The 22556-nt window shown below is 54.2% G+C and overlaps 1 protein-coding gene across 1 annotated transcript in view; it reads right to left on the minus strand.

Annotated features, from left to right (window-relative positions):
- Positions 1 to 2196: 2196 nt before the first annotated feature.
- Positions 2197 to 22556, minus strand: part of GNG7 (G protein subunit gamma 7) — a 123018-nt gene continuing 102658 nt past the window's right edge. Inside the window, exons 3-4 of the mRNA XM_036459844.2 lie at positions 7193 to 7309; positions 2197 to 2928 (exon numbers count right to left, since the gene is read on the minus strand). Of these exons, the coding sequence (XP_036315737.1) occupies positions 2803 to 2928; positions 7193 to 7273 (207 nt within the window). The 5' untranslated portion in view covers positions 7274 to 7309 and the 3' untranslated portion in view covers positions 2197 to 2802. The remainder of the gene's footprint in view (positions 2929 to 7192; positions 7310 to 22556) is intronic.

The raw sequence follows: 22556 nt of genomic DNA on the forward strand, positions 1-22556 counted from the left end.
CCACCCCTGGGGCTGGAGGTCACACTGAGTCACCTTTGGGAGCATGGGGCAGGGGGCGTGGTCCAGGTCCTTCCTGGGGAGGGGGGGGAGGGTGGACGGGGCTGTCACCAGAGCAGGGGCTTGGCCAGGCCAGGAGGGCTGGCCACTGGAAACACTGCACCTCCATGCCTGCCTTGTGTCTGTCCTCAATTCTGCGTCTCCCCCTCACCACACACACACAGTTGGAGATGCTGGATTCCCCAAGCCTGTGCTGCCACCACCTCCAGCTCCCTAACGCGGGGGGCACTTCCGGGCCGGACCGCCCTGAAAGCCACGTTTTGGCGGCGGATGCTTGATCAGGAACGCACTGCAGTATGCATGGCTGTGAGCGCCTGCTGCTTTAGGTGACACTGTGGACAGAGAGATTGACTCTAGACGGGAAAAGGAGCTGTGTGTGTGTGTGTGTGTGTGTGTGTGTGTGTGTGTGTGTGTTTTCTCAGCTAGAAAGAAAACCACAGCGGGACGCCAGCCAATCGCCACCTCCCTGGGGTCGGAGGTGTGGGCCCTGAGCAGGTAGGGCAAGGGTGTGGGAAACTGATTGTCCTCACCTTGCTGGGCCTCAGGTTACCCAGGCCACTCAGACCCCAGGTTTTCCGGCTCAGAAGCTGCCCCAGGCCCAGCCTGGAGTTTGCTTCAGGCCTGGGGGTGAGGGGGGCGGGGTGGGGAACATGTTGGCAGGCTGAGCCCACTGCAGGCCGTGAAGCTATGGTCTCGGGTTCAATCCCTCCTCCCTCGGCCAGGGCCCTCGGCTCTGCTTCCTACTGGCTTCTCTGGAGGCCTGGGGTCCGGACACATGGGGGGGGGGGGCAGGGCTTAGAATGACTGGCAGGCAGGGGCACAGAAAAAGGGGAGGTCTGGGCCCCTGGGCGGGATCGGGACCTGCTGTCCTCTCTGGGCCTGGTGGCCGGACAGGGGAGGGCACAGGAAGAAGGATGGGCGTGCAAGGATCTGATGCAGGCTCCAGGGATTAAGGCTTCTGTCATGGAGCAAAGGGGGCGCATAGTAACCAGTCACCAGATGGCCGGTGGGAAGGGCCGCAGCCTCGGTCTCCAAGTCTGGCTCTGCGGCTGCTCCCTGCCCTCTGGGGGTCACTCCCCGGGGCCCTAGAACGGGGTGCTGGGATGTGAGAGGCTCCGAGCACAGGTTCCCGCTCAGGCTGCCTCCCGCCTCTCCTGACCAACGGCAGGTCTGGGGGTGCCGGGCTCCCCGGGCCCGATGCTCCCAGACCGGCTGGGGAGAGCTGGGTGCGGGACAGCCAGCACCCCCTGCGCCCGGGGAGCTGGTGCAGGATCATCCGGAGCCGTGGCCCCGGCTGTGCGGTGAGGCCGGGCTGGCGGCTGTCCAGTCCCCCGGGTGCGGCCTCAGGCTGACGTCCATGGGGGCCACAGGGCAGCTTCGGGCTCCTTCCTTCCCACACTTTGCCTCCGGCCCCGTCACGGGCAGGCGGAACCCTGAGTGCAAGGCTGTGTGGGGTCCTGGCGGCCATGGTGGCACTGGCAGGGGAGGAGGGGCCCATCCTCTTACTCCTTTCACTGTCCGTGTCATGACAGAGAAAAAGTGACTTTATAAAAAGCCCCCCCTGCCCCCCCGCCTAAGCCTGGACTCCACGCCTTATCACGTTTCCCAGGCTGCTGGGGAGAGGGGTGGTGAACGCCTGTGCCTCTCACCATCCCGGCCAGAGCGCTGGGTCTGAGGGGTGTGGGAGCCAGCGAGAGCTCGGAGGCCTCCCGCTACTCCAGCCCATTCACACCCTTTCACACCCGCCCCGCCAGGCCTGCCCCCCCCCCCCCCGACCCCCAGGCTGCAGCTCTGTTTGGTAGTGGCCACGGAGATAAGTGAAAGTGGAGAAAAACCAAAATAAAACAATAAACCCTGAAGAGCCCAATATGTTCACAACTTCTACTTGCCCAACCAATGTCGGTGCTTAAAACAGAACGACACCCAGCGGGCCACTCCAGGGACCAGGGAAGGGGCTGGAAGCCCTTCCTGGGAAGAGTGGGGTCCCCAGGAGAGGGGTGTGGGCACGCGTGGCACATGCCAAACCAGCGCCATACAGCGGGCGACACCTGGCCACACGGGGGACACGGGTGCGTTTCCCAGGCCACGCTCCCCCCACCCCCCAGGCCCCTCACACAGCAGGGCCAAGCTCAGCCATGGACACCGACGTCGGCAGTACAGACAACAGCTTTCTAAACGATAGGGAGATTATTCCTGTAAAGCTCATGACAGCCCCCGGCCCCACACTGTCGGCTTTACAGAAGAAAACGCACTGCGGAGGAAGTTTTTTTTAACAAGTGGCCAATTGTGTGAGACGGCCAGCCGGCCAGGCTGCCCAGGTCACCGGACCAGCGGCCAGCGCCCCTCCCATCCCTCTCTGACAGCCTGGCTCTGGGCCACAGCTCCCATGGCAATTTAAAAATATGGCGACCGCATCCTTTGGGCATCTCGGTTCCCCCTAACGGGAAGAAGCTGTGCAGCCAGCAGCCATGTTCCGGCCCCTCGGGCAGCGCGGTTCGGCCTGGAACCCATCGTTGCCCAGCGGGTACAGTTTACGCCGTCCGGGCGGTGGCGGAGCTTTGCATTTCTTTTGGCATCACACGTTTCAGGGACCCAAAGTGCTTTGCTTTGACTACGCACTGAAGGATGCCCTGACAGAGACACAGAGGGAGAGGAAGGGTTTGGGGAGAGAAAGAGAGAGGGAGGGAGGGAGGGAGAGAGGGAGGGAGAGACACACACAGAGAGAAGACGCAGAAGGAGACCAGGCTATAGAATGACACAAGGCTTCTTGTCCTTGAAAGGGTTCTCAGAGGCGGGGACTCCCACCAGCAGGGGGTCGTTCCGGGCATGCTGCTCGCAGTAGCTCATGAGTTCTGACGAGGCTTTGGAGACCTGAGCGTGGGCACAAGGATGAGAGAGAGAAGGTCAGAGGCTGGTTCACGTGTGTTCACAGCACGGCCGAAAGGCGGCTCCTGCCCAACTGTCCCTCGGATGACGACGGGCAGACACGGCATGTCCCTGCACACACTGGCAGGTGGCTCAGCCGGGAAAAGAGCGAGCCACTGACACTCGCTACAGCATGGACGGGCCCGGAACACGGCATGCTCAGTGAGAGAAGCCAGGCACAGAGGGCCGCTCGGTGTGTGGTGCTGTTCGTGTGAAATCTCCAGAAAAGGCGGGTCCACGGGGACAGGAAGTGGACTCAGTGGTTGCCAGGGGCTGGGGGAGGGGATGGAGGGTAATTGCTGATGGGGATGAGGTTTCTTTGTGAAACGATGAGATGATTTGGAATTGGATAGAGGTGATGACTGCACAGCACCAAATACATTAAATACCGCTAATGATAAAGTTTAGACTGTGTACTTAAAAATAATTTTTATTGATTTCAGAGAGGAAGGGAGAGGGAGAGAGAGAGAAACATTGATGATGAGAAGCACTGATTGTCTGTCTTTTGCATGCCCTCTCCCTCCCCCCCGGCACTGGGGCCTGAGCCTGCGGCCCGGCAGGTGCCCTGACCGGGATGGAGCCCTGACCTCCTGGTTCTCGGTCGATGCTCAGCCACTGAGCCATGCCGGCCAGGCTATGCTGTGCATTTTACCACCATTACCAAAATACTGAAAAAGAAGTACGGAGCATCCTACAACAGGAGTTGCCCAGATTTTGAAAAGAAAAGTCAGAACGAGATGCAGCCTCTTTAGGATTCGGCCTAAGACGCCATCCCACACGAGAAAGGACTGAACAGCGAGACCCCTGCTCGGTCATCGGCATGACCGAGGGGCACAAGCCGAGCCTGCCTGCATCTCCTACCTGCGCACCCGGAACCCACTGGGGTCCATGACCCCGTGAGGGCACTGACCCTTAGCACCACCGGCGTCGGAGCCCCCAAGAGAGGAGGGGCGAAGGGAGGGTCCCCGGGAAGGCTGGGGGGGGGGGAACCTGGCATTGAGCATCCGGGCAGCTGAGGGTCACTTCAAAGGGTGCCCTCTGGACCACATGCCCCGTTCCTCCTGATCCTGCATTTGGGGGCTGCAGGGGCCACCCCGGTCTGCTTGCCCCCGCAGGGCGGAGGGGCTGGGCTGCAGGTACCCTAGGTCAGGGTGAACAGGATGTCTGTGGGTGCCTGGATCCTATCCCAGAGGCAGGAGCTGTCTGCCCACGGGCTCCCTTCCTCAGCCCCTTGCTTTCTCACCTGGGAGGCCCGAGGGCAATGAGCCGTGCGGGGGCTGCTGGGTGGCTCTGCCACACCGCACACCCAGCCGCCCTGTGCCGGGGACACTCCTGCCCGCAGGCGGTGAAGTGGCCGCTGTGGGGAAGCCGCCTTTGATGGGCAGAGGGAGCTTGGCTTCAGAGTCCTATTTGGAAAGTGCCCCTCCCAAAGGACAGAAATAGTCACCGGGCCCCAAAATAGCTGGTGCTGTGGCTCCGGCGTGCGGCCCCCCGCCCATCCCTGGCACCGACAGGAAGGCTCTGCCCACAGTGCCAGGGCCACGGCACCGCCGCGCAGCCAGCCGTGGGCACCTCTCCCTGCCAGGCCGTGGCCGGCTGGCCCTGCAGGCAGGCTGATGCTCTGTGGTTCCGGTCACCGCTTTGGGGGATGCAAAACCGCAGGCGGACCAGAGGGAGAGTGGGTTACCTCCCGATTCCCCTCCTCCCGGTTTTCAGGGGGGGGGGGGGGTGTGCTCCTGAACATCAAAGGGGTGGGATGAGTCACCGCTCCACCAGGCTGGGAGCTGGCACCACTCACAAAGGAAAACCACTTCAACCGGCCCTGCTCTTTCTTCAGCCTGGAGGAATGCTTTGAATGTGCAGAGTTCTGGAACATTCAGCCACCTCCTGGGAGGCACTCCCTGGCCCCCTGCAGCAGCCCTCCCCCATCCCACTGGCTGGTGGCTGGTGGAGGCAGGGGGGGTTCACAGGGGGGGGCACAGGGGGATATCAAAACCACTCTGCTCGGCCCTCAGGTGTGAGTCTGCCTGCGCCTGGCAGGCCATCCCCTCCTAATGAATCCCCGAGACCAGCAGCAGCGACGGGCATGGCAGAGGCTCAGGAACGCGAGTCTGAACAAATACGTGGGCTGGGAGCTGGTTTTGTGTCATCTGACGAGATGTCTCTGAGCATGCTTTACACATCACGTTAACACTTAAGTCCGTCGGCTTTGAGTAGAGCCGATTAACCTTTATAAGGCAGGGGACTGCATCTAATCAGTTGAAGGCCTTAAGAGAGAAGACCGAGGCCCCTGCTCGGAAGAGAGAATTCTGCCTCCAGACGGCTTGGCCCTCGAGCGGCAACACTGACTCTTCCCTGGGCCTTCAGCCTGCAGCCTGCCCCGCTGCCAGCCCCCACGATGGCGTGAGCCAAGTCCTTAAAATGCATCTCTCTTCCATATCCGTATCATCTGTATCTGTATCTGTATCTATATCATCTGTACCTATACCTATACCTGTACCTATACCTATACCTGTATCTATACCTATACCTGTATCTATATCTATACCTGTATCTATATCTATATCTATCTATAACTGTATCTATACCTGTATTTGTATCTATACCTATACCATCTATACCTGTATCTATACCTATACCTATACCTGTATCAATACCTATACCTGTATCTATACCTATACCTGTATCTATATCTATACCTATATCTATATCTATATCTATATCTATATCTATATCTATAACTGTATCTATACCTGTATTTGTATCTATATCTATATCATCTACACCTATACCATCTATACCTGTATCTATACCTATATCTGTATCTATACCTATACCTGTATCTATACCTTTATCTGTATATCTATCTATATCTATATCTATATCTATAACTATATCTAAACCTGTATCTATTGTATATCTATACCTATACCTATATCTATACCTATATCCATATCTATATAGAGATGCACACATATTCCATTGGCTCATTTCTCTGGCGATCCCTGACTGAACACAGGGAGCCGGGCTAACCCAGAAGCACCAAGCACCGGGCCTTCCAGCTGGAGACTCCCTGCAGCGCCCGCTGTCTGCAGGCCGGGCTCTGGGACGGGCCAAGGTCCTTGGAGCCGCCTCACCGCCCTTGGCACAGTGGCCTGGGCTTGGCGAGAAGGTGCCTCTGGAAGGTGCCAGGCGCCTCCCTTACGTAAGCAGCCCGCTGCCCATGTCCCGGGAGAGGGGGAAGCATGTGCCCTGGATGCGTCCTGATGTCCCTCCTGCTCGCAGTTCATCTACGTAAACACCAGGTGTCCGCGCACAGCCGGACAGCAGGGCCCTGACACGCACTGCAACGTGGACGGACCCTGAACACAGGCCGCTCAGTGCGAGAAGCCAGACAAAGGCCGCACAGTGGGACTCCATTTCTGTGAAATGCCCAGAGCAGGCACATCCCAGGGACAGGAAGTGGGCTAGTGGCTGTCAGGGTCGTGGAGGGGGATGAGGTGACTGCTAAGGGGGCAGGGCTTCTTTTTGGGGTGAGGGGCCGTTAGGGAACTAGACGGAGGGGATGGTTGCACATTGTGAACGCACCCGAGGCCAGGGAATTGTGCCCTTCAAAATAAATGGCTAACTGGATGATATGCAGAGCATCATTTTTTAAAACCAGTCTGCAGTGCTGCACTCCTTTATTTTGCTTTGCCTGCTTCTGGTCCCCGATGGGTTAAGTGTCTGCGAACAGAAACTGCCTGTCCTTTTTCTTTTTTTAGCGTAGAGAGCAAACATGCTTATTTCAAAAAATTCACCCAGCGCGAAGTGAAGAAAGCAGCAGCGAGAAGCTCCCTCTCTGCTGTCTGCCTCTGTGGTCCGAGGGAGGCGAGGGGACCGAGGGGAGAGGATGCTGCCTCCCGCTGGCCCTCCCGCAGGGCCTGGGCGGCCCCACGGAGGCTTCCGAGACGTCTTGGCACTGGGGGCGAGCGAGGTCGGTGTTTATAAATCACCGTGGCAATGGGATCACCGCAACCCACGGTGGCTTTCTATCAGCTGTGTCTGTCTACTGAGGAAGCCGGGGCGCGGGGAGATCGGGTGGCCTGAGGTTGCACAGCGAAAGGCACAGCTGCAGGGCCAGCGCACCCTCCTGCCGCTGTGCCTGGGCTTCCCCTGTCGCTGCCCCCCGCCTGTGTGCCTCTGCCTTGTCCTCGGCTGCCCTGCTCACCTTGACCCGCTGGACCCCGGCCTCGATGCGAAGCTGCTCCACCAGTTTGCGGGCCTGGGCGACGTTGTTAGTGGCTGACATTGTGTGCCATCAGCTCTGGCCCTGTCATCCAGATGGCTGTGGGGGAAGCAGACAGTGTGAGGATGGAGAGGCAGGACGCCCCGCATTCTGGGAGCTCTCTGGCTACCCGCCGCCCCCCACCCTGGGGACTGGCCATGTTGTCTGTGTCCTCAGGTCGTATGGGGAGGCCCGGCTGAACCCCTCTTTGCCCACTTCCCTCCTGTGGCCGATCTCTGGTTGTGACCATCAAGGGTCCCCAGGAGTTCATGAAACCAAAGCCTGACTCCTGGTTGGCTCCCGATGGGGGACTTGGCAGGAAAAGGTACCAGTTCCCTCGGAGGGACCCTTGCTCCCTCCCCAGGGTCTATGGAAGTGGGCTGGGTCCCTCTCCGGGGCGGGGCCGTCCTGGGCACTGGAGGGTGCCGAGCAGCATCCGGGCCCCGCCCTCCCGATGCCAGGAGCACGCCCAGCCAGGACGGCATTTGTCACCAGACGTGGCAGTCTCCCCCGAGGGGCAGAGTCGTGCTCCGGGCCGGGCTGTGCACAGGTTAGCCACGCCCCCGTGGAAGGCCGTTGGGGCCGAGTCCTCATTTTGGCGTCATGAAGAAAGCTGCCATCAGCGTTCGCGTGAACACTGTCTTTATTTCTCTGGGGAAAATGCTGCGGACTGTGGCTGCAGGCTTAATTTTGAAAGCAAATGTCAACCCGTTTCCAGAGTGTCTGTACCATTTTACATCCCTGCCTGCGGTGGATGAGTGATGTTGTTTTTGTAGTTCAGTTATCCAAATTCTTCTCTGTTCCTTAAGGCGGTGAAACCTCCACCTTTTCACCTGTCTCCATCCAGTGGCCCCAGTGGTGTGGCTTCCAACTGGGATGATGTCCAGGGACACCTGAGGTTGTCACGCTGGGTTGCTCTGAGCATGGGGGTGTGGGGGGTGGGGACCAGGAATGCTGCTCAACCCTCCACAGTGCCCAGGATGCCCGAGGGGTGGGCTGGGGTGGGGTACCGGGTGCAGAATCCAAGTTCAAGAGTCCTGGGAAGTCCCCGCCCCAGCCAGGCCGACTTCTAACCAGGTAATCAGCACTCTCTTTCTGTCACCAACACTGCCTCACTGTCTGCTTGGTAGTCAGGAGGGCCAGGCGGCTAAGAAATTTTCAGATAAGTTCCTCTTTGGAATCGAGAGGAGTGGACTGTTGACAAACACGCCTTGGACGGAGCTCCAGAGAGTTTGCTGAGTGAACAAAGCCGATCCCTAGAGGTTACAAACGGTGTGGGGCGGTGTGGGGCCGTACGGGCTGTTTTTGAGATGACAAGATGGTGAGGATGAAGGCGTGATGGGGGTTGCTGGGGCCGGGTTGGGGTGCGACCTGGGGAAAAGGGTGACAGCAGACCTCCTGGCGCTGGAATGGGGCGGGTCCTGGCTGGTGGTGGGTCCGTGCGCCTGCCCAGGTGGTCAACTTGCACAGAACTTACTATACACACACTAAACCCCGCAGAAATCTGAATGGGGTCAGCAGGCTGTATCAATGCCAGAATCCTGGCTGTGATAGTGACAGGGGACTTGGACAAAACACTATACTGGGGGGGGGGGGGGGGTCGAGGGAAGTAGAAGAGGTGTGGGGGGATAAAAAGTGATAGAAGGCCGAGACCGGTTTGGCTCAACGGATAGAGCGTCGGCTTGGGGACTGAAGGGACCCGGGTTCGATTCCGGTCAAGGGCATGTACCTTGGTTGCGGGCGCATCCCCAGTAGGGGGTGTGCAAGAGGCAGCTGATCGATGACTCTCTCTCATCCGTGTTTCTAGCTTTCTATCTCTCTTCCTTCCTCTCTGTACAAAATCAATAAAATATATTTAAAAAAAAGTGATAGAAGGAGACTTGCCTTGGGGTGGTGAACACACAATATAACAGAATGTGCAGGTGATGGATTATGGAATGTCCACCTGAAACCTATAGAATTGTGTTATCTAAGGTCACCCCAATAAACCCAATATAGAGAGGGGGCACTGCCTTTTGGGAAAACAGAGTGAGTGCTACAAGGAAGTTCTCTGATGTGTTACAGCTGCATGTGGATCTATAGTGATCGCCACCAAAGTTAAACCCCTCCGCACACGGCCTGCTCCCTGCGTCCCGCGGACACCGGCCCCTCTGGGGCGCACAGAGCCCATGTGTGGGCCCCAGGCTCTGATTCAGCGGAGAGCTTCAAAGCAGCCACAAAACAGCCAACTCAGGGAAAGCCTCCTGCTTCGGCTCAAAAATACCTAAATTACTCAGCGCTAAATATAGCCGTGCACAGAGAACAAACGGGGGGCCGGAGTGTTTGCTTTGGAAGGCCCCAGTCCTGCTCGGCGTCCAGTGTGTCACCAGAGCCCGACCCCCGGCACCGCGCAGCTGCCCGGCTGCGGCCTTCCCCCGAGCACCGAGCCACGGGGGGCTGGCTTTCGTGCCCGGTGTGCGCGGAGAGGCCCCTCTGGTGGGAACCCAGGCCCCAGAGAGCGGCCAGAGGGGTGTGTGTATGCATGTGTGCGAGTTACACGTGTGCATGCAAGTGTGTGTGTTTACCTGTGTATGTGAGCATGCATGCTTGTATGTGCATATGTTTGTGTTGCACGTGTGTCAGCATGAGTATGTGTGCATATGCGATACGTGTGAGCATACCTGTGTATATGTACGTGTATATATGTGTGAGAGTGTGCATGTGTATATGTATGCATCTGTGTGTGTGTGTGAGAGAGAGTGTGCCAAGATGCCAAGATCCAGACACTGTAGCAGACCCAACTGACCGCAGACCATGTAGCAGACTCCAGTCCTCGTCCTGGCTGCTGTCACAGCCAGTCACTGACTCATGGGCCAGCCATGCCTTCCGGGATGAGACCAAGGCTGGCAGAACAGGAGCCTGCTGAGTCAGCGTAGGAACACGCCTCCCCAGCTGCCTCTCCACAGGAGGCATGTGACCAAGCGGGCACCTGACCTGGCAGGGCCTGCCCGGGCCCAGCAGAGCCTCCAAAGGCCCAGCAGTGGGCAGGGCCTTGGGGAAGCTGGGGGCGGGGCAGACTGCTCTGGGAGGGAGGGTGAGGTGGTCAGAGCTGTGGGCAGCGGTCACGGGTCACGTCACGTTCTCAACTCTGGGTTCAGCCTCTGAGGAGAGGCTGGCTCAGGCCTGGTGAGCCTGAGGACAAGACTTGGGGTGAGGTTAGCCTAAAAATAGAACCTTGACAAATAGCACCAGGCCCTGGGCTGGGCTCCCAGGGAAGGGCTGGGAAGTCAAGCAGGTGGAACCTGGCTGCACAGAAGAACTGAGCATGCTCATGTCTCAAAGGCAAGGATGATGAGGCCACCCTGCCCCTTGCAAGCCTGAGAAGCTGTGATAAAAGGGAGGCTAGTCACCCCCAAAACAGTATAGACCAGAGCCGAGACATGAGGCTCCAATGCACGGAAGAATGAAACAACCAAGGAACCCTGGCTAATAGCTCAATGGATAGAGCATTGTCCCATATGCCAAGGTTGCAGGTTGGATCCCTGGTCAGGGCACGTACAAGAAGCAACCAATGAATGCATAAATAAGTGGAACAACAAATCGATGCTTCTCCTTTCTCTCCCCGTCACTCTCTTACTCTTTTTTAAAATTTAATTTATTTGCTTTTCTTCTCTCCCTCTTTTAAAAAAATATATATTTTATTGAGTTTTTACAGAGAGGAAGAGAGAGGGATAGAGAGCTAGAAACATCGATCAGCTGCCTTTTGCACACCCCCTACTGGGGATGTGCCCGCAACCAGGGTACATGCCCTTGACCGGAATCGAACCTGGGACCTTTCAGTCCGCAGGCTGACGCTCTATCCACTGAGCCAAACCGGTTTCGGAGGGCTCTCGCTATTAAAACAACAAACAACCCACAAAACTATGGAGAGAGTAAGGCTTCCTTCAGTGGGGGCTGCGGGGATGGCAAAAGGGGGAACAACTCGTTTAGAACAGCTTGTCCCGTGGGCACTGCTGACACTGGGGCTGAGTCACTCTCCATGGGCAGTCCTGGGCAGCCCCCCTGGCTCTGCCCCCTCAGTGCCGGGAGCTCCCCCAGCTGTGACACACACAGATGTCCCCGCCCCCAGTGCTCCCCAGGGGCAGAATGTAAGGCCTTTCCGGAACTCCCTGAGCAGAAGAGAGCCTGCAGCTCTAAGAGGCTCATTTAGGCCAACTGCGAGGAGCTTTTTTGGGGAACTGAAATGGTGCCATTTGAATTGAAATACCGTAGTCTTGAATGAAAACAGAAGCTTGCTGTAAAAGAGGGGTTAATTTTCTTAGCATCCAAACCCTCTGTGACCAGAAGCCACAGACAGGCCAGAGCTTTCCCTCGACTCAGCCAACAACTCCTTTGAAGAGAAGTGGAAGGCATAAGCGCCACGGAGAGCAGCAGATCTGAATTCGGCCCCAACCCCAAAGCTGAGTGGCTTTGGGAAAGTTACCTCCCCTCTCTGAGCTCTGCTGGAATGCTCAGAGCGACACCCCCTCCCTGCTGGCAAACCAGGTCCCACCGGCAGCGATGGAGAGAGGCCTTTCAGGGACCTGTGGAAACTGCCAAATGTACACACAGCTGCTGGGAGATGGAACGAAAGACAGAGGAGGTGGATGTTGCCCCAGCGGAAGTGGGAGGGTGGTGTGCTGGGAGCCACTGGGAATCCTGCTCCTCAAGGAGCTTACTACACCGAGATGGCCACTACCCTCCCCTGCGCAGGGGTACGAGGCAGAGCCTGAAGTCGATCAGATGAAAAATAAGAACGGATGGAGCTGGTGGGAGAGCCAGGAATTGAGAGTCTGTTTTCATGTTTGACCCAAACTGTGCCAATCCCTTCCCTTCCACGCCTCAAAGTAAGGTGAGATTAGATCCCCTCAGACTCTGCTCTGAGTTCCCAGAGTCCACACTGACAGCCACGCCTGAGTCCGCTCCATGCCATTTCTGGACACACTTAGACGTGTTTTAGCTGCTGGTGACCCCGAGGTGCAAAACTCTCCTGGAAGTTTCTGGAAGAAGAAGGACTATTTCCAGGGACCTCATTCCCGGGGCAAAGGCAGACCTGGTTGCTGAAGATCCCACATGCAGGGCGCGTCTGGAAGTGGGAACGTGGGTCTTAACTTTTTCAACCAGAACATAACAGGCTGTTCTGAAAGCCGAGAACGGGTCCCAGTGTGTCACTCTGTGGCTCTCGATCAGGACAAGCGACGTTCATGGCCTCCTCCAACGCCACCTGGACTTTAGATCTGTGTCTGGCCCTAACAGGTTTGGCTTAGTGGATAGAGTGTTAGCCTGTGGACTCAAAGGTCCCAGGTTCGATTCTGGTCAAGGGCATGTACCTTGGTTGCGGGCATATCCCTGGTAGGGGGTATACAGGAGGCAGCTGATTGATGTTTCTCTCTCATCGATGTTCTAACTCCATCCCTCTCCCTTCCTCTCTGTAAAAAAATAAATAAAATATATGTACTTTTAAAAAGTCTGTGCCTGTAGATTTCGGCTCGCACAGTGTGAGTGAGCTGGCTAAGATGGAGAGGCCCTGCGGAGGGCAAACCAGATAAGCTGGACAGAACCGAGAAACAGCTGCTGGAAGGTGCTGTAGGGTTTTTAAGATGGTGAAGAAGTTCTTGTCAGGCTCTGGGGGAGGCTGGAAGCCTCCTGGCTTTTGAAGTTATTTTTATGTGAGCGGAGGGTTTGCTGAGAGGCTGGGTGACACCTCCGTTAGCCTCACGAGGCTGAGACCCAGGCCTCCCCAGGGCAGAGAGCTCGGCGAAGCTCCCTCAGTGTGAACTGGGACAACAAAGTGCTACACTCTGAGCATCAGGGTACACAGGACGTGGACAGGCACTGACAGCGACTGCAGTTCAGTTTTGGATAATCTCCGTGTCTGATGTTGGATTGAGGTGACCTTAGGTGGCTCATGGCCCTTGATGCTGGGCAGAAGTAGACATAAATCCTCTCTCATGTGGAAAACACCATCATCTTAGGCTTTAAGTGATTTCTACAAACAAGCCTGCGATCACAATGTGTAGCACACAAAGAGAAATAACCAGGCACACATGGAGACAAGACCACAAATCAACAGAAACAATGGGCAAGGCAAACAGGCTCCAGGGGTTCCATGCATGGGAGCTGGTAGAGACTAAAATAATTTTAAAATATATATATTTTATTTGATTTTTTACAGAGAGAAAGAGAGAGGGATAGAGAGTTAGAAACATCGATGAGAGAGAATCATCGATCAGTTGCCTCTTACACACCCTCTACCGGGGATATGCCCCGCAACCAAGGTACATGCCCTTGACAGGAATCGATCCTCGGACCCTTCAGTCCGCAAGCTGACGCTTTATCAATTGAGCCAAACCGGTTTTGGCGAGACTAAAATAATTGTGTTAATTATGTTCAAAGAGATACATGGGTGAGGTGGGAATCGGGAACTACAGAAGAAGGACCCCATGAACAGGTAGAAAGTGCCAATATCTGAAATGTAAGAACACAATGGGGCGTTCCAGTCAACAAGGCAGTGCAGGTAAACATGGCACCTGGAACCTCCCACAGCTGAAAAATTACAACTCAATTACAGAACAGCTATAATGCAGGACATCTGAAATCAAGCTGCACAGAAGCCCTAAAACGAAGGATATAAAGAAGAAGCCACATCAAGACGGGCAGACAATGGAACGGTGACAAAGGATTGCAGAAGAGTGGAAAATGCTGATCACATGGAAGCAGAGGTCTGTTTTACATTCTCTGAATTTGGAAAAATGCAAAATATGTGTAACTTTCTAGTTGAAAAACTAGATAGCTCTGTTGTCATCAGTTAACCCCAGTTCTATCATACTCCAGTCTAAGAAAATCTTTATTAAATCGAAGAAGAAACAAAGGCAATAGATGAGGACTGGTCAGCTAGACTCACAAGTTCATTAATTGTACAACACAATGTCAAAGCAGCAATACATGCTGCTTCAGAGTGTTCATAACTTTTTTTTTTAATATATTTTATTGATTTTTGTACAGAGAGGAAGGGAGAGAGATAGAGAGTTAGAAACATCGATGAGAGAGAGTCATCGATCAGTTGCCTCTTGCACACCCCCTACCGGGGATATGCCCGCAACCAAGATACATGGCCTTGACCGGAATCGAACCCGGGTCCCTTCAGTCCCCAAGCCGACGCTCTATCCATTGAGCTAAACCGGTCCCGGCATTGAGCTAAACCGGTCCCGGCGAGAGTGTTCATAACTTTTTAAGTAAAGGGAAAATAATAAAATCTCTAAAATTTCAACCAAAAAACATTGAGTTTATATCTTTTTGTCTATTTTTATACTTGTTATTATGTTTACTTCTGTCCTGAGTATACATACACAGGTGTCCCAAAATGTACACACACTTAACAGCCGATAGCTTAATGAATGTGTCTTTCTTTTCAGTTTTAACCCATTGGAATTAATAATTATTCCAAGTGTTTATACATTTTTGGGACACCTGTATTGTATAGTATATAAAGAGTTTCTCCCCCAAATCTGTCAATCCTTGAACACAATCCCACAGAATACTTACGTTTACTTTCTATTTCTAAAACCTTACTATGGGAAATACTCTTTGAAAATATGTTATGTGCATACTTGTAAAAAAAACCACACAAAACCACAATGGAGTAAACAGTATCACTGAAGACAACTACAGGGAGATTAGTGCACTGGAAGACAGTTTGAGGGAAATACACAGAAGGAAGCCTGGAGACACAAAGGGAAAGGAACACAGTGGAGAAGGTAGAGGATGATGCAGTGAAGAGGATGCAGAGAAGTCTGATACACAGGTAACAGGAAGTCTGGAATAAGGAGAGGGAGAATAGGACAGAAGAAATCTTTGAATAGATAAATTTCCCAAAACTGATTTAAAACACACACACACGCACGCACGCACGCACGCACGCACGCACACGCACACGCACACACACACACACACGCACACACACACACACACACACACACACACACTTGCAAGCCACAGATTCTACAAGCTCCACACCCTCAGGCAGGATCTTCGAAACCAACAGAGAAATGGCCAGTAAGCACATGAGAAGGTGCTCAATGAGCCCTCACTCATTTGAATCAGTGGAGAGAGCATCAGTCCTTGGACTGAAGGGCCTGGGTTCAATTCCAGTCAAGAAAATGTATGCATCTGGGTTGCAGACTGGATCCCTGATCCTGGTTCAGGGTGCACCTGCAACTAATCAATTTATCTCTCTCACACTAATGTTTCTCTCTTTTTGTCTCTCCCACTCCCTCCCACTCTCTCTAAAAATCAATGGAAAGATATTCTGGGGTGAGGATTAAAAAAGATGCTCAATGACTAGCCATCAGGGAAATAGAAATGAAAACCACAATGAGAGATATGAGAGACTGATTCATAACGGAGTGGCAAAGATTAAAAAGACCATCAATACTAGGTATTGGGGAGGATGCAGAAATGCTGATGAGTGTGAAATAGTACAACACTCTGGGAAACAAGTTTAGCAATTTCTTATAAGGCTACACACATACTTAACCTATGACCCACAATTCTACTCATTGGGATTTACCCAAGATACATACAAAAAATGTATTTCCACAAAAATACTTGTATGAGATGTTTGTATGTCTTTATATTTTTAATAGCAAAAACTGGAAACAACACAAATAGCCATCGAAAAGAGAATGAATGAACTGTGGTCATGCATTACCATGGACTATGACTGAACAATAAGAATGATGTACTGATAGATAGAGTCACGTGTGTGACTTTTTATTTTTTAATATATTTTTTATTGATTTCTTACAGAGAGGAAGGGAGAGAGATAGAGAGTTAGAAACGTCGATGAGAGAGAAACATTGACCAGCTGCCTCCTGCACACCCCCTACTGGGGATGTGCCTGCAACCAACGTACATGCCCCTGACCGGAATCGAACCTTGGACCCTTCAGTCCACAGACTGACGCTCTACCACTGAGCCAAACCGGTTTCGGCCTGCCCTGCCTTTTTAAAAATGCCACGGGACGAGGGAAAAACCTTTAAAAATTGGGACTATCCCGCCAAAAGTGGGACGATCTGGTCACCTTAAGTTAGGGCAAACAGGTTGGCAGGGGATCAGTTAGGCATCAATCAGGCTGGCAGGGAGTGGTTAGGGGGTGATCAGGCTGGCAGGCAGAAGCGGTTAGGGGCAATCAGAAGGCAGGCAGGCGAGCAGTTGGGAGATAGCAATTCTGGATTGTGAGAGGGATGTCCGACTGTCCATTTAGTTGGACATCCTTCCCAGATTGGAGAGGGTGCAGGCTGGGCTGAGGGACTCACACCTCCATGCACAAATTTCGTGCACCAGGCCTATAGTACCTTAATAAAACCAGTTAATTACAAAACAAACAAGCCAAAGAAAAAGGACCAACAATCAGGTGGAAAACTAGTGAAAATTCTAGGCCTGCTGAAAACAAACTTCAAGTATGAGGGGGAAAGTTATTTTCATGGCGGGAGTGAGGGGAGAAAGCAGAGACATCTATAATACTGTTAAAAATAAAAAATATTTATTAAAATATTTTACCTATGTCTAAATCTAAAATAAATAAGACAGATTTTTTTTTTTAATCCTCACTTGAGGATATTTTTCCATTGATTTTAAGAGAGTGGGAGAGGGAAAGACAGAGAGAAATATCTATGTGAGATAAACACATTGATTGCTTGCCCAGGGCCTAGGGAGGAGCCTGCAAGTGGATTGGGCAGTGGTCGGCAAACTCATTAGTCAACAGAGCCAAATATCAACTGCACAACAATTGAAATTTCTTTTGAGAGCCAATTTTTTAAAACTTAAACTTTTTCTAATGGCACTTCTTCAAAATAAACTCGCCCAGGCCGTGGTATTTTGTAGAAGAGCCACACTCAAGGGGCCAAAGAGCCGCATGTGGCTCGCGAGCTGCCGTTTGCCAACCACAGAGCTAGGGCAAAATAGAGACATTTTAAATAAAGGACAGACTTTCTCACCAGCTGCCCTGCCTTATTAACGGTAAAATGAAAGGAAATTAGAGAAAAATGATCCCAGATTAAAAGCAGGACATCGAGAAGGACTGAAAACAAACAAATGAAGGACGAGGAAGGAAAGGCATTGGATGAAATAATGAGAAGGTTCCCATGGAAAACAGGAAGTGAAGAGCCTTTGGAACACACACGAACCGTGAGCCATCAACTCTGGCCAGTGCGTCGCATACTCCAACCAGTTTATCCACAATGTTCTGTGCGCCTGCCTTAACCATTTTATAGTGCTATTTTTTATTACACTGTTTTGGCGATTCAATTCCAGTGACTGGAGTTCTCAGTATTACTTTAGGAGCTTACTAATGACATCGTATTTGAATTGAGTGACTCTACACACAGGAAAAGATGAAGTCATCATCTGAAAAAAAATGCCTATTTTTTTTCCATGCGCCACGACTGGTGCAGGGCCAGGGTGACAGCACCCAAGTCCAGGTGTCCCCATGTCTCCTCAGCCAGCTCCTCTTACTACTCAGCAGCTGAGGGGTTTTGCTCTGTCCTAACTTCGTTTTGCAGCCCTGGGAACGGAGGCTCAGAGACAGGCAGTGATTTGTTCCAAGTCACCCAGCTATCAAGTTGCAGAAATGGAATTAAAAGCAGTACGGATGTGGGGTGCTGGGTCTGGGAGAGTCCTGAGCCAGCAGGGTCAGGGAAAAACGTGAGTGACATTTAATAGCAAAAAGCCTTAGCTTCATGCCTCTGGTCTAGTGGTTTGCCAGCCATGCCAGGTTCCTGAGTCCTGGGCATTTCCCCCCAGCACCAGAGCACTCTCCTGCCCGCTGCTGACAGGGCCACAGGCGCTCCTGGGAAGCCTGTGCGCTCCTTAAAAGGCATCGACGCCTCTGCACGACGTGAACACCTCCCAGGGCTTCTCAAGGCCACATTTCTCTTCTCTTTTCTAGTAATGGGCTCAGGTGGAGTAGGCTCTACAGTGCCATTTGGACACCGGGTTTTGCCAAGGCACTGGACTGTGTGTCCCCATTGCCCACAGAAGGATGCATGGCAAAAAGGTACCAACTCCCCCGTGGGGGCAGGCATCCTGACCTTGGTGCCCTGGGGCACAAAGCCGAGGTGCCGACAACAGCCCCTGCAGGGCCCGGCGAGCTCCGGGGCTGCCAGGAAAATGGATCTGCTCCCTGCCACCCTGGCACACACCCTGGGCATCCGGAGAAGCTCAAACCTGCCGGGAATGTCTCCACTGGGGAAACAGAAGCCACTCAGACTCTGGGCTGGGGCTGGAGTTCCCCGGAGACCCAAGAGAGCTGACTCAGCGCCTCTGTGGGCCCGTGAGGCCACCTCCACCCTCTGAGGTGTTTTCCAGTTGCACAGGAAACAATGAGAGCACAAAAATGCCAGCAATCCCTCCGAATTCCGCACATAGCTCTCATAGCTGGGACCAGAGCCACGCCTAGCCTGCTGGGTACGGGGAGCGAGCCGAGAGAGAGCCGGATGCCAGCGAAGGCTTCTGAAAGTTGGCCAGCTGGGCTGCATAAAAGGAAAACAATGTGAAAAATGTGCCTGGCAGGGCTGAGGCAAGGCAAGAAGGGCCTCTGAGGAACGAGCAGATCCTGGTTCTGGTGCCGACTGAGGACCCCTCCTGGCGCGAGGCTGGGCAGAACCCCAGTCCTGTGGAAAGAAGGGAGACTGGGTTGAGCTCAGGCTTCCCGGGGGCTGCCTGCAGCGGGCGGTCAAACCCGTGTGCTGAAGGACGGACAGCCCTGCAGGCTGCGTGTCAGACAGGCTGGCCCCTGGGGGAGGCCACAGCCGGTGCCTCTTTTCTGAGGCACATTCTCCATGTTGGGGTTCCCCCACACTCATTCCCAAGTTCATGAAAACCGGAAGATGACAAAAGTGGGGTTCCGGATTTCGTTCTCCCATCAACCTGCCGCCTGACTGTTCTGCGTCTGAGAGATGTATCTTCCAAAGCAGCATGGCCTCCGTGCCTGATGAGGAGGCTGGCGAGCCCCAGGTGGCCTGGCTCTCCGTACTCCCCACAGGCTAGCCAGTGTTATGAGTAGGAGGGGCGATGCAGGGTCGCCTCTACCCGCTGCTGGAAATGGGGTGGATCATTCTCTTTGGGGGCCTTCCTGGGCTCTGCGGAGGTGGAGCAGCATCTTTGGTCTCCACCCACTCAATGTCCAGGTGTGACAACCACGATGTACCCAGACATGGCCCAGTGCCCCTGAGGAAGGCTGGGTTAGAACCCCTCAAGAGAGCCCTCACACCCACACTTCTTTCCTGAAGTTTGCTGCTAAAGACAAAAAGGGTCCCTACCCGGTTTGCTCAGTGGGTAGAGCATGAGGACTGAAGGGTTTGATTCTGGCCAAGGGCACATACCTGGGTTTCGGGCTCTATCTCCAGGGTGGGAGGTGCAGGAGGCAGCCAATCCATGATTCTCTCTCATATTGATGTTTCTCTCTCTCTCTCTCCCCCTCTCCCTTCCTCTCTGAAATCAATAAAAATCTTAAAAAGAGAAAAAAGACAAGAAGGGGAACCACAGGAGATGGGAAGTAGGGTTTTTGGTAGTGTGCTGCTGGTTTCAGGCCCTACCCTGAGTCAGAGCCCACTCTCACCTGTGGCGTCCAGTAAAAGAGGACCCCTGTCTCCTGGGGGCGGCTTGGCAGTTACAGGCATTCTCCACGCCTGTTCATGTCACACCGAGCCTTCCCCGGCAACCTAGCCAGGGCTCAGAGGGCCTGTGTGCCTGTTGGGACGGTGAGACAAGGTGTGGCAGCCACACCGCTATGATGACCCCAATGACCCTGTGCAATCAGAGTGTGGCGGGACTCCCGGCCAAGGCCCTGGCAGGTGGCACTGGCGACTTTAAGAAAGGCTGATAATCGTCGGTGGGCCTTCTCTAATCAGGCAAGCCCTGAAGAGGGAGCAGAGATGATCTGCAGCTTGAAAGGCATGCAACGCAAGGGAGACCCTCCGTTGCTGGCTTTGAAGATGGGGGCAGGTGGTGAGGAATAGGGCAACTGCTAGGAGCTGGCAGCCAGCCAAGGGAACCGTGACCCCAATCGTGCCCATGTAAGAAACCGAATCCTGCACCAATCCGAATGGGCTCAGATGACCTCCAGCTCCAGATAAGACGTTTCAGCTGCAGCCCGGTGAGACCCTGAGCAGAGACGCCAGCCTGGGCATGGCCTGGCTTCTGACCTCCAGAACCATGGGCTGGCAACATGGGTGGTATACGCGGCTGAGTCTGTGATCGTCTGTTATGCAGCCCAGGTGGCAGCCGCACAGGCCAGGTGGACCAGAACGGTGTCTCCTCACGGTTGGACAGGAGTCCTCCTAGTAGCCTCTGCGCTGGGCGTCGGTCACGTGGCACTTCCCGCAGGCTTTCACTGCTGTGGCTGCTGAGCACGGACGCTGGAGTGAGTGTGCAGCATGTGTGCTTCCTCCCATTTCCCATTATGGCGGCCCCGGGGTGCAGGGATAGCATTACAGCCAGAGCTTCGCCATTAGTGGGCTAACCCACTCCCTGTGGTTCCTGTAAACGGGGGCCTGAGAGCTGCGTGCACTTCATCCCCGATGGCACAGGCCTCAGGGAATTCCAGCCAGCGAGAGCCCTGGCTGCTTCCAAGCAGTTCCACTGTGCTCCTCACGTCCTGAGTGACCGGCATGCCCGGTGAGTCAGAGCCCAGGAAGGTGGCCTTGTGGGGAGGAGGGGAGGACGGTTGCAGCTGGCAGTCCTTGGGGGCTGCAGTGCTTAACTCACTCACGCTTCCTGGCAGCGAATCCAGAGGGGAGGGGAGGAGGCCGCATCAGCCACTCCTTGTCTTCAGAGATAACAGCCTTCATTTTGCTTTGAAACTTCCGGAACTGGTAGCCTAACAGCTCACACTGAGCTTCTGAATTCCTTCCCGCCAGGGCCCAGCATTCAGACACTCATCCCTGCCTGTCATTACATAGGAAAGAAAAAGACTCAAGCCGAGACCGGTTTGGCTCAATGGATAGAGCGTCGGCTTGGGGACTGAAGGGCCCGGGTTCGATTCCGGTCAAGGGCATGTACCTTGGTTGCGGGCATATCCCCAGTAGGGGGTGTGCAAGAGGCAGCTGATCGATGACTCTCTCTCATCGGTGTTTCTAACTCTCTATCTCTCTCCCTTCCTCTCTGTACAAAATCAATAAAATATATATATTTAAAAAAAAAAAAAAAAAAAAAAAAAAAAAAAAAAAAAAAAGAAAAAGACTCAAAAACCCCAAACACAAACCTCCAGCCAGATTCGACAGGAGGACAAACTGCAGGGTGAAGATGCAGGCTCTTCCCCGGACCAAAGGGACTGACTGTTCTTGGGCACGCTGTGATCAGAATAAGAGAGGATGTTTTGTTGAAAGAGGAAAAAAAAAAAAATCCCTAACCAAAATAAAAGGAGATGGAGGTTTGGGAGAAAAGCAGGTTTGACGTACTGCTGGGAGCTGTGTCTGCAGGTGCTTGTCCACATGCACCTCTATCAATGCGCATTGCTTGCGCACCTACTGTGTGCACCAGGCCTTGGCTCAGCACACCTCCGGGGGCAACCTTTGTGCCACAGTCCATGTCATAGAAGCCCCAAGCAGTCCTGCCCCCAGGGGACACTGGGGGATGTCTTGGAACATCTGTGGCTGTCACGACTGGGGGTTGCTCTTAGTGTTGAGTGGGGGGCAGGGGTGCTACTCAGCATCCCACAGTGCCTGGGACGGCCCTGCAGAGAACGACTCAGTCCCAATGTCCGCAGTGCCCAGGGAGAGACCCTGCCCCAGACTCTACAGAACTGTGCACACAGCGTGGACAGCACATCCCAGGATAATGAAGTCAGGGAGGGGCACGCTCTTTGCTGTGTCCCCAGCAGCCGGGATGGGGCTGTCCCCTGGCCCCCAGCAGGCTCACCGGATCTACAGAGAGAGATGGGTGCTGCACTGGCACTGGAATTTCAGTACACGGCAGACACAAACCTCTTTGATGCCCCTGTCCCCGAGCAGCCAGGGGTCAAGCAGGTACCCTTTGCCTCTGTCCTCAGCCCTGATGCTCCCCAGGTCTCCAAACACCAGGCCTCTCCCTAACCCCTCTCCTGTGCCTGTAGCTCCTCCAGGGTCATGGCCACGTGAGGGCCTTTGGGTGGAACTGCGGGGGCTGTGAAACCCTTGTGGGGACTTTGTCAGGCAGACACTTCCCAAGAAAAGGCATGCACCGCGCTGAGAGCAGCGTCTTGTGATTCTCTCTGTCACCAGTCCCTTTGTGTGCAGGCTAAATTAGTCCC

The sequence above is a fragment of the Pipistrellus kuhlii genome, unplaced genomic scaffold, assembly GCF_014108245.1.
Source record: "Pipistrellus kuhlii isolate mPipKuh1 unplaced genomic scaffold, mPipKuh1.p scaffold_m20_p_30, whole genome shotgun sequence".
In the NCBI taxonomy this organism is placed as follows: domain Eukaryota; kingdom Metazoa; phylum Chordata; class Mammalia; order Chiroptera; family Vespertilionidae; genus Pipistrellus; species Pipistrellus kuhlii.